The sequence below is a fragment of the Chrysemys picta genome, chromosome 20 (genome assembly GCF_011386835.1).
Source record: "Chrysemys picta bellii isolate R12L10 chromosome 20, ASM1138683v2, whole genome shotgun sequence".
NCBI lineage: Eukaryota > Metazoa > Chordata > Testudines > Emydidae > Chrysemys > Chrysemys picta.
This window is the reverse complement of record NC_088810.1, coordinates 11704408-11718996: the sequence shown is the minus strand read 5'-3', so window position 1 is coordinate 11718996 and position 14589 is coordinate 11704408. Positions and strand designations below refer to the sequence as shown.

At 53.8% G+C, this 14589-nt stretch overlaps 1 protein-coding gene across 1 annotated transcript in view; it reads left to right on the top strand.

The window, feature by feature from the left end:
* The window catches only part of LOC101934398 (IgGFc-binding protein-like), a 31182-nt gene that overhangs the window by 14122 nt on the left and 2471 nt on the right, over positions 1–14589 (top strand). The window contains exons 9-16 of the mRNA XM_005314188.2: positions 567–1137; positions 1829–2424; positions 4078–4642; positions 5005–5600; positions 6953–7523; positions 8874–9073; positions 12354–12734; positions 13421–13704. Of these exons, the coding sequence (XP_005314245.2) occupies positions 567–1137; positions 1829–2424; positions 4078–4642; positions 5005–5600; positions 6953–7523; positions 8874–9073; positions 12354–12734; positions 13421–13704 (3764 nt within the window). The remainder of the gene's footprint in view (positions 1–566; positions 1138–1828; positions 2425–4077; positions 4643–5004; positions 5601–6952; positions 7524–8873; positions 9074–12353; positions 12735–13420; positions 13705–14589) is intronic.

Below are 14589 nucleotides of genomic sequence, written 5' to 3'. Positions count from 1 at the left end.
ACAAGGCTGCCACTGTATTGTGTATGGCATAGAATCACAGAAGATTAGGGTTGGAAGAGACCTCAGGAGGTCATTTAGTCCAACCCCCTGCTCAAAGCAGGACCAACCCCAACTAAATCATCCCAGCCAGGGCCTTGTCAAGCTGGGCCTTAAAAACCTCTAAGGATGGAGATCCCACCACCTCCCTAGGTAGCCCATTCCAGTGCTTCATCACCCTCCTAGTGAAATAGTGTTTCCTAATATCCAACCTAGACCTCCCCAGTCTTCCAATACACTGTCATCCCCAATACACCACACTACCACTCTACTGTGTATTGCATCCTCTGTAGCACCCGTACCCCCAGCACACAAGGCCACCATGTATTGTGTATGGCATCTTCCAATACATGTGTACTCCTAACACAACACAACACAACATACAACGCCAACCTATATTGTATAGAGCATCTTCCGGAGCACCCGTACCCTAACGTGCTGCGCCCCACCGCTGCATTGTCATGCACGCCCTTTCCTGTCCCGGGTGTGGATGGCCGCGACCCTAATGCCCCCACCCTTCCCCTTTGCAGCTGAATGACGTCGTCACCAGCCTGCCGCTGACCCTGGCCGACGGCAAGCTGCAGCTTTTCCAGAGCGGCCTGAGCGCCGTGCTGCAGACGGCCTTCGGCCTGGAGGTCTCCTTCGACTGGAACTGGCTGCTGCAGGTGACCCTGCCCAGCAGCTACTATGGCGCCACCTGCGGCTTGTGTGGGAATTACAACCAGGACCCAGCAGACGACATGGCGACGCCAGCCGGTGCCCGGCTCAGCACGGTGGTGGAGTGGGCCGCCAGCTGGAAGGTGAGGGACCGCGACCCGTTCTGCTGGCATGTCTGCCAGGGGAAATGCCCCACCTGCGAGGAGGAGCAGCGGCAGCGCTACCACCGGGACGAGGCCTGCGGGCTGATTGCCAAGGTGGATGGCCCCTACCGCGAATGCCACCGCAAGCTCAGCCCGGACAACTTCTTCGACAGCTGTATCTACGATGTCTGCCTCAACGGGGGTGCCAAGAGCATGCTGTGCCAGGCGCTGGGTGCCTATGCTGCCAGCTGCCGCAAGGAGGGGGTTGTGGTCCGCGATTGGAGGACGCAATCCGGCTGCAGTGAGTGTGGGGTCAGTGGGGAGAGGGTTAGAGCGGGGAGGGTGTGGGGGGGCTAGGCGCCAGGACTCCTGGGTTCTATCCTGTGGGAGGGAAGTGGGGTCTAGTGGGTTAGAGCAGGGGGGCTAGGAACCAGGATTCCTGGGTTCTATCCCCAGCTCTGGGAAGGGAGTGGGGTCTAGTGGGTCAGAGCAGGGTGGGCTGGGAGTCTGGATTTCTGGGTTCTATCCTCAGCTCTACATCTCCCATGATGCACCAGGGCTATCGACTCCCATGATGCACTGCCCCCCCTTTCCAAAAGTGATGCAGTCCAACACAAAGCTTGGTTTATGGAGGAGAATGAGGCACCTGAACTATGGCCCCCAGGAGGCACTAGGACAGCATTTCTGAATAGAACTTTTTAGATTTCTCTTTCTTTGTTGTCAGCTGAAATTTTCACCCAAAATTGACATTTTCCATGGGGGGAAAACCCTCATTTTTCAATCAGCTCTCAGGTTTCAGGGTATGACTGACTGCAGGGTCAGGAAGGGATTTTACTCCAGTCTGCAGCTAGCTGCTGCGGGTGTGATGCTTGAGTGTGTAGCATCCTCAAAGGGAAGTGGGATACAGAATTGGCTGGACCACGGTCTTATGCATCAGGATAGCTGTTTGATCAGTTTGGCTGTTGTTAATTCTCGCCCAACTCTGATCCCAGCCCTGCCCTGCCCTGAGAACAGCCACTATGAGGCCTGTGGGAACGCCTGCCCTGCCAGCTGCTCTGACCGAACTGCCCCCTCCTCCTGCCGGGAGCCCTGCGTGGAGACCTGCCAGTGTGACAATGGTTACATCCTCAGTGCTGGCCAGTGTGTCCCTGTGGGGAGCTGCGGATGCGACTACAACGGCCGATACTACAAACCTAGTGAGGAGTTCTGGGCCGATGAGAACTGCCGCTCTCGGTGCAGGTGTGACCCCAGCTTGGGCATGGTGGTTTGCCAGGAGACCAGCTGCAAGGCCAGCGAGAGATGCGCCGTGATCAATGGGGTCCGTGGCTGCCACGCAATCAGCTACTCCACGTGCACGGCCTCCGGGGACCACCACTACACCACCTTCACTGGGCGAAGATATGACTTCCAGGGCACGTGCATCTACCAGCTGGCTGGGCTCTGCTCCAAGGACCCCACGCTCACCCCGTTCAACATCACAATCTGGAACAACCGTGGCAGCAGGGCCTTGTCCTTTGCCAAGGTGGTGACCGTGGAGGTGTACGGCAGAACTATCGCTGTCAGCCAGCAGCACCCTCGCAGGATCCAGGTAGGGACGCAACCATGGCCCTCTGAAGAGCGGGGCTCTTGGGGCCAGATCCCCAGTGGGTGGGAATGGGCCATCACTGAAGTGGAGTCAATGGGGCCGGATCCCATCTGGGGTCTATCGGCCATAGCTCCATTGGAGTCAATGGAACCAGATCCCAGCGGGGGTCAATCAGCCATAGCTCTATTGGGGTCAATGGGGCCAGATCCCAGCTGGTGGAAATCCACAGAGGATGTGAGCTCTGATGTCTGTGTAAACCAAGGAGCCCATAGTTAAGCAGGTAGCTGGTATGTTGGAAAATTTCAGTGCCATGTTGTGTGTATGATCCACACTACATAATGGGGGTGGGGGCTCAGTAGGGGGCGCTCTCCCCTCGATGTTAGTGCTCAGCCCAGCTGCCCAGCGCAGAGCTGTGGTGCAGGGAACGGGGAGGAGATTACTGTTACAACGGTCATGGATTCTACTCAGCCGTTCCTTGGTGATTTTCAGGCACAGGTCTCCAGGCTCTGTAGAAAGAATACGTACCATTCCTGTTTAATTAACAGGGAAACTGAGGCATACAGCAGGACAAAGACTTGCCCAAAATTACATAGACAGTCAGTGGAAGAGCTGGGAATAGAGCCCAGGAGTCCTGGCTCCCAGCCCTAACCACTAGACACCACTCCCACCCAGAGCTGTGGATAGAACCCAGGAGTTCTGGCTCCCAGCCCTAACAACTAGACACCACTCCCACCCAAAGCTGTGGATGTGTCATGGACTCACAGGACTCGTGCTCTCTCTCAGCTCCATACGATACCTGGGGGCAACCCCCTTCAGTGCGACAGCCCTTCTTGGGGGTCAAGCTGTAGGCCCCTCCTCCTCCTGGAACCGCACCTCTCTGAGCCCTCAGCACGTCTCTCGCTGTGGGCCTCTTCAGGGAGTCCACTCGCTCTGGACCCTCAGGGCCTCCACACCCAGAGGGAATAATGCCACCCTGTTCTCTAGACTGGAGCGACTCTCAGCCAGTGTAAAACAGGAGGGTTTATTGAGCATCTGAACCCAGCACAGGAAACTCTCAGGGCCCTCAGGCCTGCCCTCCCTCAGCACAATACATCTAAGTCTCCCCTGCATCCAGGTGGGCTCTGCCTGCTCCCTCTCTCTCCAGTCCAGCAGCCCCCTCCTTCCAGCTGGGCATCCTATATCCCCTCCCCCAACAGTTCCTCCCCTGTCCTTTGTCCTCTGTCCCAGGTAGACAGGTCGCTGGGTCCCTCTCTCTTCCATCCTTTGTTCCCCTCTGGCTGGTTGGGTCACCGGGGTCCTCTCTCCTCAGTCCTTTGTCCTCCCACTGGCCAGAACCAGCTGACTGCCAAGCTGGGATGGGACTCTTAGTCACCAGGTCACCAGTTGTTAGGGTTCCCCATCTCCAGGCCATTGTCTGGGGGTTCCAGCTGCGAGGTCTCCCCTGGTCCTCTGCAACAACAAACCCTCTCCCACCACCTTGTTAAACAGGCAACACAGAGAAACTGAGGCACGCACACACACTATTCATGTAAAACACGACAAAAATCCTCAACTTCATCACAGGATAGAACTCTGGAGTCCTGGGTCCCTGTCCCCTGCCCCCTCCTTGCGGTGTTCATTCAAAATTAAGCCCAGGCTCTGCCATGTCTGTTCCAGGTGGATGGAGTCTTTGTGGACCTGCCTTTCTACCACGAGGAGACGCTCCAGGCCTACGTCAGCGGAGCCCAAGTCCTCATCAAGACTGCTTTCGACCTGAGGGTGACCTTCGACGGGAGCGGCCTGGTCAGGGTCACCATGCCCAACACCTACACCAATGCCCTCTGCGGTCTGTGTGGCAACGGCAACCAGAGCCCCGGCCAAGATCTGATCATGAGGGATGGGAGCCGGGCTGCCAATGCTGTCCAGTTCGCAGAGAGCTGGAAGGTGAGGGAGGTCCCAGGGTGCTCGGACAGCTGCACCGGGGACTGCCTAGTCTGCAGTGAGGCTCAGAGACAACCCTACAAGGGAGACCAGTACTGCGGGGTCATCACCAGAGGGGACGGGCCATTCAGACAGTGCCATGGGGCCATCGACCCAACCCCCTTCCTCAATGATTGTCTCTCCGACACCTGCCAGTACAAGGGGCATCACTCGGCTCTGTGCGACGCGATCGGTGCCTACACGACAGCCTGCCAGGCTGGGGGCATCCAGATAGGGCCTTGGAGAATGGCCTCATTTTGCAGTGAGTGTTGCCTTTGGGACTCTGCTTTAGGGACGGGCGCATGCGCACCAGCCCTGCTGCTGGGGACGCGGTGGGTGTGTCTCAGAATTTCTCACCCACATGCCACTCACATTTGTGGCTTATTGCTATCTAATGGAGATTGGCCTGAGGCTCATGCAGCCAGGCCAGGGATAGAGCACAGGAATCCTGGCTCCCAGCCCTCCCCACTCTAACCACTAGACCCCACTCCCTTCCCCGAGCTGGGGATAGAACCCAGGAGTCCTGACTCCCAGTTTCACACCCACCCCAGTTCTGTCCACTGTACCTTAATGGGCCTTTTATCTCACCCACATCTGCACGTTCCCTCTGATCTTCTCCTGCAGGCCCCACCTGCCCCCATAACTCCCACTACGAGCTCTGTGGGAGCGGCTGCCCTGCCACCTGCCACGGCCTCTCGGCGCCGGACAGCTGCGATGCCCCCTGTACCGAAGGGTGTTTCTGCGACGCCGGGTTCCTCCTGAGCGGAGACCAGTGTGTCCCCGTCGCGCAGTGTGGCTGTGTGCACCAGGGCAGGTACTACAGGAAGGGAGAGGAGTTTTACGCCAGCGCCTCCTGCCAGGAACGGTGCCGATGCAAAGACAACGGGGTCGTCGAGTGCCAGGAGGCCTCCTGCGGAGCCAATGAGCAGTGCAGGGTGGAGAATGGAATCCTAGGCTGCCACCCCATGGGCTGCGGCAAATGTGTAGTGTCTGGCGATTCCCACTACCTGACCTTCGATGGACGGGCCTTTGACTTCCAGGGCTCCTGCGCTTACACCTTAGCCGAGCTCTGCAGCAGTGTCCCCCGACTGGCGAACTTCTCTTTGGTGGTGGAGAAGGAGAGCTCTGGCGATGGTCGCGTGGCTCGGATGAGGTCGCTGGTAGTCTCTGTCCAAGGCTACACCATCACCGTGGAGAGGGGGAGGAAATGGACAGTCGTGGTAAGGTCCCCGTGTGCTTTGAGCCCCGTTGCTGGCCAACTCCATGTTTGCTGGTTGTTCCTCAGCCTGACCTGGGTGCCCTGACGTCCAGAGGTAGCATAGCTTAGTGGCTGGAGTGGAAGAGAGGGATGGCCCCCGTGGTGAGGGTGCTTGGAGATTTGGGTGCCAGTCCCTGCTCCGTCAGAGGCTTGCTGTGTGACCTTGAGCAAGTCCCTATACATGTAACCTGTGTGTTAGCCCAGACCTTTCTACAGTCCACATGGAAAAACCTCTGAGCTGGGGCTTTAAACCCTGGCTAGCTGACCTAGCTCCTGGTGGGTTAGAATTTCAGCGTGGGCTGGAAGCTGACGCAGGCTCAGTCATTCAAGTGTGGATGGTCCTCCAGTGCCTTCCCACAATCCCTGCCTAAGGACAGGCAAGTTCTCTCGCAGTTGACTGGGAAAGGATCCCAGAGTGTCTCATCACTCAAGCTACATCCCCAGGCAGACAAGGGCGAGCCTGGTGAGGGCAAGGGCCTGGGAATGTGGGGAGGGCTGTGCAGTGGGGAGGGACACACCCAGGCTCGGCTAAGCTCAGAATCGAGTACCAATCACTCGGGTTAGCTGTGCAATGAAGACAGATTCTTTGTCCATCTGTGCCTCGGTTTCCCCAGTTGTACAATGGGGATAATGGCACTGCCTTGCTTCCCAGGCAGATTGTCCCAATAAATATGCTAAAGGGCTGCTCAGATACCAAATTAATGCAGGCCAGATAAGGACCTAGAATAGAGCAAGGGCACCTGGGCTATATTCCCAGCTGCTCTGCTGGTTGAGCGTGGGCCGGTCCCTTCCCCTTTATGTGTCTCATTTTCCCCAACTGTATAACAAACTCCCCTGCGGCACCATGTCAGAAATAATTTGGTGTTTTGCTGAAAAAAGTTGAAATTTTCTTTGGGGCCGGGGTGGGAAAAAGCCCATTTTCAGAGCAGTTCTACTAACTCAGAAATGCTGGTGGTCTTCTACGCCGAGTCTAGATGTAGTCTAGCCCCAAGAGTGGGACAAAAAATGGTGGTAGTATGGGTTACGTCTTCACGAACATTAGGGCAGCCTCTCCCCAAAATCCACCCAACCTCTCCCAACTGCATTTAAATCAAGATCCTGCATTAAGCTAAGACGAGATAAATAAAGAAATCGACAGCAATGAGAGAGGCCTTGGTGATTTGTCTCACCCAGGTGTGTGTCCTGGAGGACTAGCTAGAGGAGAGTCCCAGGAAGCCCCAGTAGATCAGCCTATGGAAGCTACATGACAAAGCTCAGGTCAGTCTTTCCGGAATCTAATGCAGTGATGGGTGAACGTCCCTTTCCTTGGCACAGGTGAACAGGGAGCTCTATGCTCTGCCCCTGGCCCTAGACAACGGGAGAATCCATGTGAACCAAGAGGGGAAGAATGTCGTTGTCCAGACCGATTTTGGCCTCAAAGTCCTTTACGATGCTTCCTACTACGCCTTGGTGTCTGTCCCCAGCTCCTACAAGGGACATGTGTGCGGCTTGTGCAGCAACTTCAATGGCGACAAGAACGACGACTTCCTGCTGCCCAGTGGGAAGAGCGCCCGGAACGCAGATGAGTTTGGGGCCTCCTGGAAGGTGCCCGTTGATGGTGCCACGTGCACCGATGGCTGTGGGGAAAGATGCCTCGTCTGTGATGCAGCAAAGACGGCGCCATACCAGGTCGAGAACTCCTGTGGGCTGATCAGAGCCGCCGCAGGTCCCTTCAGAGACTGTCACTTGCTGGTCAGCCCTGCTGAGTACTTCAACCATTGTCTCTACGACATGTGTGCCACCAATGGGGCGGGAGAGACCCTGTGCCAGAGCCTCCAGTCCTACGTGGCCGCGTGCCAGGCAGCTGGGGCCAAGATCAGAGCCTGGAGAACGGCCTCCTTCTGCCGTAAGTTTATAGAGCAACCTACAGCCCTGGGACCCCTGTCTGCCCCCGCCCCCATCATCCCCACTCCCTGGGACCCCAGATCTCCTGATCCCAACCCTCTCTCCACCCTCCCACTGCCCCATCCCCCCAAAAATCTGCTTATTATCAGCAACTTGGTCTTTAAAAACCCAAACAAACTAAGAAACCTCCAGAAAAATAACTTGACTTGCTCAGGCCAAGGAGTCCCTGGTGGAGCTGGGAATTGAACCCAGAACACTGGTGTCTTAAAAGGTGCATTTCCATGGCAACACAACCAACCAACTGACCCAGCCGAAAAACCAGAGCTCAGGCTGTGAATAGGATTCGGGGGGTGGGTCTCAGAGCCTTGGTGGGAACATCTGCACTGCTATTGACCCATGTTGCTATAGGTATATGGGCAGACGCTAAGTAAGGTGTAGGTGTGGCTGAAGGCAGTAACGGAAAAGCCTACAGGACCCTGTAACAGTAGCATCGCCAAACTAGCTAAGGTTCAAGGCCTAAAGATTTGATACAAGCAACTAACCAAAAGGTGTCTTGTGACCGTCTGTCTCAAGATGTCAAGAGTGCTGTTATAAGCTAAAGTGCTGACAGATAACCACAAGTTGCCTGTTTGTACCAGCTGTAGCAGCATAGGCGACCTCGCTAGGTCAGTGTACACACTACAGCCTTGTCCCACAGGTGTAAGTGCCTTAATACAACTGACATCATAACTCCACCTCCATTAGCGGCGGCGGGCTTTTGTCAGTGTAGTTAGGGCAAGGCAGTGTCTGTGTAGACACTGTGCTCCTTACCACGGCTGTTGGCTGTCTTCAGTTTAAACAGCTCCATGCAGAAAGCTGGGCAGTTAGCTGCCCCTGGCTCCCTGCTCTGAGCCAGGCTGTGCCTGCCCAGCTCCCTGCTCAGGGAGGCGAGAAGCCCGAGTGGCTGTCTCCCTAATCCCAGCAGGGAGCCAAGAAGCCCAGGCGGCTGGCCCCTGCACCCAGTTGGGAGCCGGGAGCTAGAAGGGCAGATGGGCTCCCAGATGGACACCCTTGGCGCTCAGCCCCCCTCACTGGCCCTCTTCAGCCGGTGGAAGTGCTCCTGGTGAGGATGCGCATTACTGACAGAAGGAGGGTAGTGTGGACATCAGCCATGGCAGTAATTACATGGGTCGGCTTAAGTCTGTAGCGTAGACATACCCTTATTCACCTGGCTTTGCTGTACCAGACCCACTCCCCTATGTGTGGGTGGGTGGGTGCATGTGATGGATCTAAAACACATGGGTTCACTGCAATGTTGCTTGGGCATTTACTCTGTTTTATTCCTCTCTCTCACATCTGTTTCTCTCTCCAGCCCTGGCTTGCCCAGCCAACAGCCACTACGAGCTGTGCACTAGATCCTGTGATTTCACCTGTGCTGGCTTGTCCACCCCTGCCCAATGCACCAGGAAGTGCTTTGAAGGCTGCCAGTGCGACGTGGGCTACGCGGCCGATGGGGAGGGGTGCGTGGCCATGGATAGGTGTGGCTGTGTGCGCGACGGACGCTACATCAAGGTGGGTGCTAGGTTATCAGGGTGTGAAGTTTCTCAGGCTGGCTGCTGCCGTTGCTACCTGCTGACCTGCAGGGTTAGCACAGGACTGAAGCGGGAGGAAGAGGGAGAGGAGCTGAGTTGAGGACACAAGGGGTCCAACTGGAAAAACAGAAGAGGGCACAGTACTTCCCTAAGCTCCACCCACAGAATAAGCTTCGCCCACGAGTCACTGCTTGGCTTGTACAGACCTTCAAAGCTGGTTCCTTGCAGCTGCCAGCCGGGGACCAATGGCTGCTAGGGGCAGGAACTGGGAAATGCACACAGAACTCTGAAATTCCTACTATAGAACTAATTGCATCTGGCTATTTCTAGCTCTGAACTAATGAATTGACAGCTTCTTTCAACATCAGAGGGTTGCAATCCACACGACCTGGCTGAATTTTGTCCTTTGCATCTGGAAATCTGTGGAGCAGTGGTGGTCTTGCAACTAGAGCTGGGTGAATTTTTGCCCAAGACCTTTTGCCCCCCACTGGAGAAAAATGCAGATTCAGTGACATCAAATTGTTTTGCGAATTTGTGTTGGTTTAGCTGAATTGTTTCAGCCAAAAACAAACTTACAAAAAATTCAGAAAAAATCCAAGTGTTTCGTTTCACCGTTTTCTAAATGGAACATTTTGATTTTTCAGTTTGGTTTTCTCTTTTAAAATAAAATTAAAGGAAATTTTGAAACCAAGTTGATTTGAACTAAAAATATGGGAAAGTTTTGTTTCAGTGTTGAGCATTCTCATAGACTCATAGACTTTAAGGTCAGAAGGGACCATTATGATCATCTAGTCTGACCTCCCGCATGATGCAGGCCACAAAAGCTGACCCACCCCCTTTCCCTTGACTCAGCTGTTGAAGTCCCCAAATCCTGTGATTTAAAGACTTCAGTCACAGAGACTCCTCCAGCTAGCGACCCCCGCCCCATGCTGCGGAGGAAGGCGAAAAACCTCCAGGGCCTCTGCCAATCTACCCTGGAGGAAAAAAACTAGGAGGCGTGGTAGATACACTAGAGGGTAGGGATCGGATACAGAGGGACCTAGACAAATTAGAGGATTGGGCCGAAAAAAACCTGATGAGGTTCAACAAGGACAAGTGCAGAGTCCTGCACTTAGGACGGAAGAATCCCATGCACTGCTACAGACTAGGGACCGAATGGCTAGGTAGCAGTTCTGCAGAAAAGGACCTAGGGGTCACAGTGGACGAGAAGCTGGATATGAGTCAACAGTGTGCTCTTGTTGCCAAGAAGGCTAACGGCATTTTGGGCTGTATAAGTAGGGGCATTGCCAGCAGACCGAGGAACGTGATCGTTCCCCTTTATTCGACATTGGTGAGGCCTCATCTGGAATACTGTGTCCAGTTTTGGGCCCCACACTACAAGAAGGATGTGGAAAAATTGGAAAGAGTCCAGCGGAGGGCAACAAAAATGATTAGGGGTCTGGAGCACATGACTTATGAGGAGAGGCTGAGGGAACTGGGATTGTTTAGTCTCCAGAAGAGAAGAATGAGGGGGGATTTGATAGCAGCCTTCAACTACCTGAAGGGGGGTTCCAAAGAGGATGGAGCTCGGCTGTTCTCAGTGGTGGCAGATGACAGAACAAGGAGCAATGGTCTCAAGTTGCAGTGGGGGAGGTCCAGGTTGGATATCAGGAAAAACTATTTCACTAGGAGGGTGGTGAAACACTGGAATGCGTTACCTAGGGAGGTGGTGGACTCTCCTTCCTTGGAGGTTTTTAAGGCCCGGCTTGACAAAGCCCTGGCTGGGATGATTTAGCTGGGAATTGGTCCTGCTTTGAGCAGGGGGTTGGACTAGATGACCTCTTGAGGTCCCTTCCAACTCTGATATTCTATGATTCTATGATTCTATGATTCCTTCCCGACCCCAAATATGGCGATCAGTAGAACCCCGAGCATGCAGGCAAGATTCTCCAGCCAGACCCTCATTGACCATTGATACTATTTACCAGCGATGGCACGTTGTTGATTAATTGACTATAATCACGTTATCCCATCAAACCATTCCCTCCATAAACTTATCTAGCTTAATCTTAAAGCCAGAGAGGTCTCAAACAGTTGTGATTGTTTTTGTTAATAAAATTAAAGGAAATCTTGAGACCAGTGGCTTGTGATGAGTGAGGCATGCAACAACTTTTTAAATGAACAAATTTTGCACTAAACTTTCCATCCCGATGAAGAATTCCTGCCACTGGCTCTGTCCTATCATGGATGATTCAATTTTACGCTTCCACGCTGTTGGTTGTCCAACCTTTTTAGTGATGTTCCACAGAAGTGCCTCCTCCATGTGGAGTGACCTCGCATGGATGGTGACCAGACAGCAAGTGTGAAAAATCGGGACAGGGGCTGGGGGGTAATAGGAGCCTATATAAGAAAAAGACCCAAAAATCAGGACTGTCCCTATAAAATCGGGACATCTGGTCACCCTACATTGTGCAGAGATTAGAACACGGTTTTGTTGTAGAACGTGTGGTTGTGGGCTGGATGGAATAATCCTGTAGGCTGGATCCATCCCATGGGCTGCCAATTGGACCAGTTTTTTTGTGAATTCTGGGGCATGCCACTGTTTGAACCAATCGCAAATGTTTTAAAAGGATCAGCTGTGAAACAAAACATTTTTTTTTTTTGTGGTCCAAATCAGCTTTTCTGTTTCAAAATTTCCTTCAGTTGTATGAATAAAGCCAATCTCGAGGGTTTAAAAATGGTGGACATTGAAACAAAACATTTTGATTTTGTTGAAACAAAATAGTTGGTTTGACCTAAAACTATATTTTTTGGACTTTTCAATGCGCTGAAAGTTTTGACAAATTTCATTTTCAGTTTGACCTGAAACAATTTCTTTTGGAGTTGCCAGCAAGGCAAAAAATTGCTGTTCACACAGCTCACTCGTATCTTTGTTGCTGTTTTCTGTTTGCTCGCTGCTTCACTCTGGGGGGGGGGGTTTGACACCACCGATTCCAGAGATGTTGAGATTTGACTCCCTTAAGCTGAAAGATGAAGGGCGAGACAAGCAGCTGCTTGAGAGGCTGGGAGTGGGCACCTGAAATCAGGCCTCTCCCAGCTGAGTTGGGCAGTCTGTCTTGGTATTATCAGTGCTTCTGCATCTGTTCTTAGCAGAGTCCCCATCCATTGCCTGCATCAGGAGTGTTGGGGAGGGAGATATGGCTGCTTCCTGCCATTGATATGGAGACTTGACACTCTCGCCAGTGAAAATTTAACGAAGTTGTTTGGGAATTTCTCTGCAGGCCGGGGAAAGCGTCGTCTCCGGCGCTTGCTCTGAGAAGTGCACCTGCCAGGCCTCAAGCGGGCTCATCTGCGAGCCACACAGCTGCCCTGCCGGAGAGGCCTGCGCGCTCCAGGATGGAGTGCGTGGTTGCGTGAAGCGGGAAGGCCGGTGCACACTGCTCCCCGGAGGCGGGCTCACCTCCTTCGACGGTGCCTCGGGGAAGATCCTCAACAGTGGGGCCTATGAGATGGCTTCACTCTGCAACAACAGCGCCCCCTCCTGGTTTAGGGTGGTGGTAGAGGTCCAGCAGTGCAGCAACGGGGGAGTGGTGGCTGGTGCAGCCGTCTACATCTTCTTCCAGGAGGCTTTTGTCGTTGTCAAGAGGAACAAGGAGACGTGGGTAAGAGGGGACCGGGTCAGAACTGGCTGAGACACAGGGGAGAGCTTCCTTCTATTAGAGCCACGCTCTAACTAAATAATAAAATCCAGGAGTCCTCGCTCCCAGCCCCTCCCCCTGTGCTGCTCTATCCCACTAGACCCCACCACTCCCCTCCCTGAGCTGGGGACAGAACCCAGGAGTCCTGGCTCTCAGCCCCCCTGCTCTAACCCACTAGACCCCACTCCCCTCCCAGAGCGGGGGACAGAACCCAGAAGTCCTGGCTCTCAAACCCTCCCTACCCCACTCCTCTAACCTACTAGAACTGACTCTGCACAGACCCAAGACGTCCATTGCCCCTCCTGTTGTGCGTGGACATAGCGGCTTTTTACAGTTATTGCAGACAGAGCTGCTGGAAATTAAAATCGTGGGAATATCGAACATCCACAGGAAGCAATTTTTGTGCTGCCCGTTTTGGAAATGGGCCTGGTTTTTCTTGACGTTTTTCACCGATTTATCAAATTGTTTCTATGCCCAAAGCGGACATTTTCCAAATAGGAGGGGTGAGGAATTCCACTTTCTGATGGAACCAGCTGATCCCACTGCCCTGCAACGTGGCCCACGGACTCCAGGCCCCGCTGCCCTGCGATGTTGTCGCTCCATCTCACTCATCCCCATGTCTTCCTGACCTCCCAGTCTGTGTGTTCCAGGTGAACGGGCGTCCGGTGCCGCTCCCAGCGAAGATCTCCAACGTGTCTGTGAGCGAGTCTCAGGGCGGTGTGGCCGTGGTCCAGGCTTCGGGACTGCAGGTTCTGTTTGGCCCCAGCGGGGAGGTGACGTTGAGAGTTGTTGAGAGCCTAGCTAACAAGCTGTGCGCACCCTGTGGGAACTTCAACAGCGACATCTCCGATGACCTGCGGCTGCCCAGCGGGCAGGTCACGGGGAACCTCATGGAGGTCGTTGCTGCCTGGAAGGCCAGAGATTTCTCCGGGTGGTGAGTGGCTCTGCAGACAGCCTATTTTGGCAACCTCAACACCCCATTCTGCGTCTCCAGAGGATGCCCAAATCCCATTGATTTTCAGACCCACACCCAACTTGTTCCCAACCTCTCTCTCAAGCCATCTAGCCAACATGGCTTCCCACCATATCTCAGCTCTATCGGTACTCTGGTAGTGGTGCCCACTGCAGAGCTCACTTCCGGGATCCCTGGCAGTGTTGCCCCCCATCCCTCTGGGATGCTTTCCCTTTGTCACCGGGTCAGGCACCTCCTGCGATTGCATGAGTTGCAGGTGCCTCCCGCTGCCACCAACACAAATCTCCTGCTGCATAGCAAGAGAGCTCCCTGCCCCAGTGTCTCCAACTAGACAAAGAGAAGGATGATCATGCCTGTTTCATACGTGGGGAAACAAGAGACCCAGAAATTGTGATTTACAACATGGCCCAGAACAGGAGCGGAGACACTGCTGTAGCATTTGAGAACCTAGGAAGCCTGTTTCCCAGCCGGGGACTGAAGCGAGATCTCCCACATCCGAATGCAGTGTTTTAATTACAAGGCCACCGTGTGGGGATGGGATGAGCCTTGTGTAAAAATTAGAATAGGTTGAAAAATTTCTACCAAACTGATTTGAAAAATTGGGGTTATGTTGAAACTATTTCCTCACACACACACACACTCTCTCTCTCTCTGTCTCTCTCTGTCTCTCTCTCTCTCTCTCTCTCCAAAAGTGTCCGTTTCCTATGACAAAGAGATTAATTGAAAACTGAATACTGGAAAACCAAAATATTTAGATTTTGAATTGGTGCTATAGTGCCTGATGGGAGCAATGCCCCTCTGCCATGTACATTGGCCAAACCAGACAGTCTCTGCGCAAAAGAATTA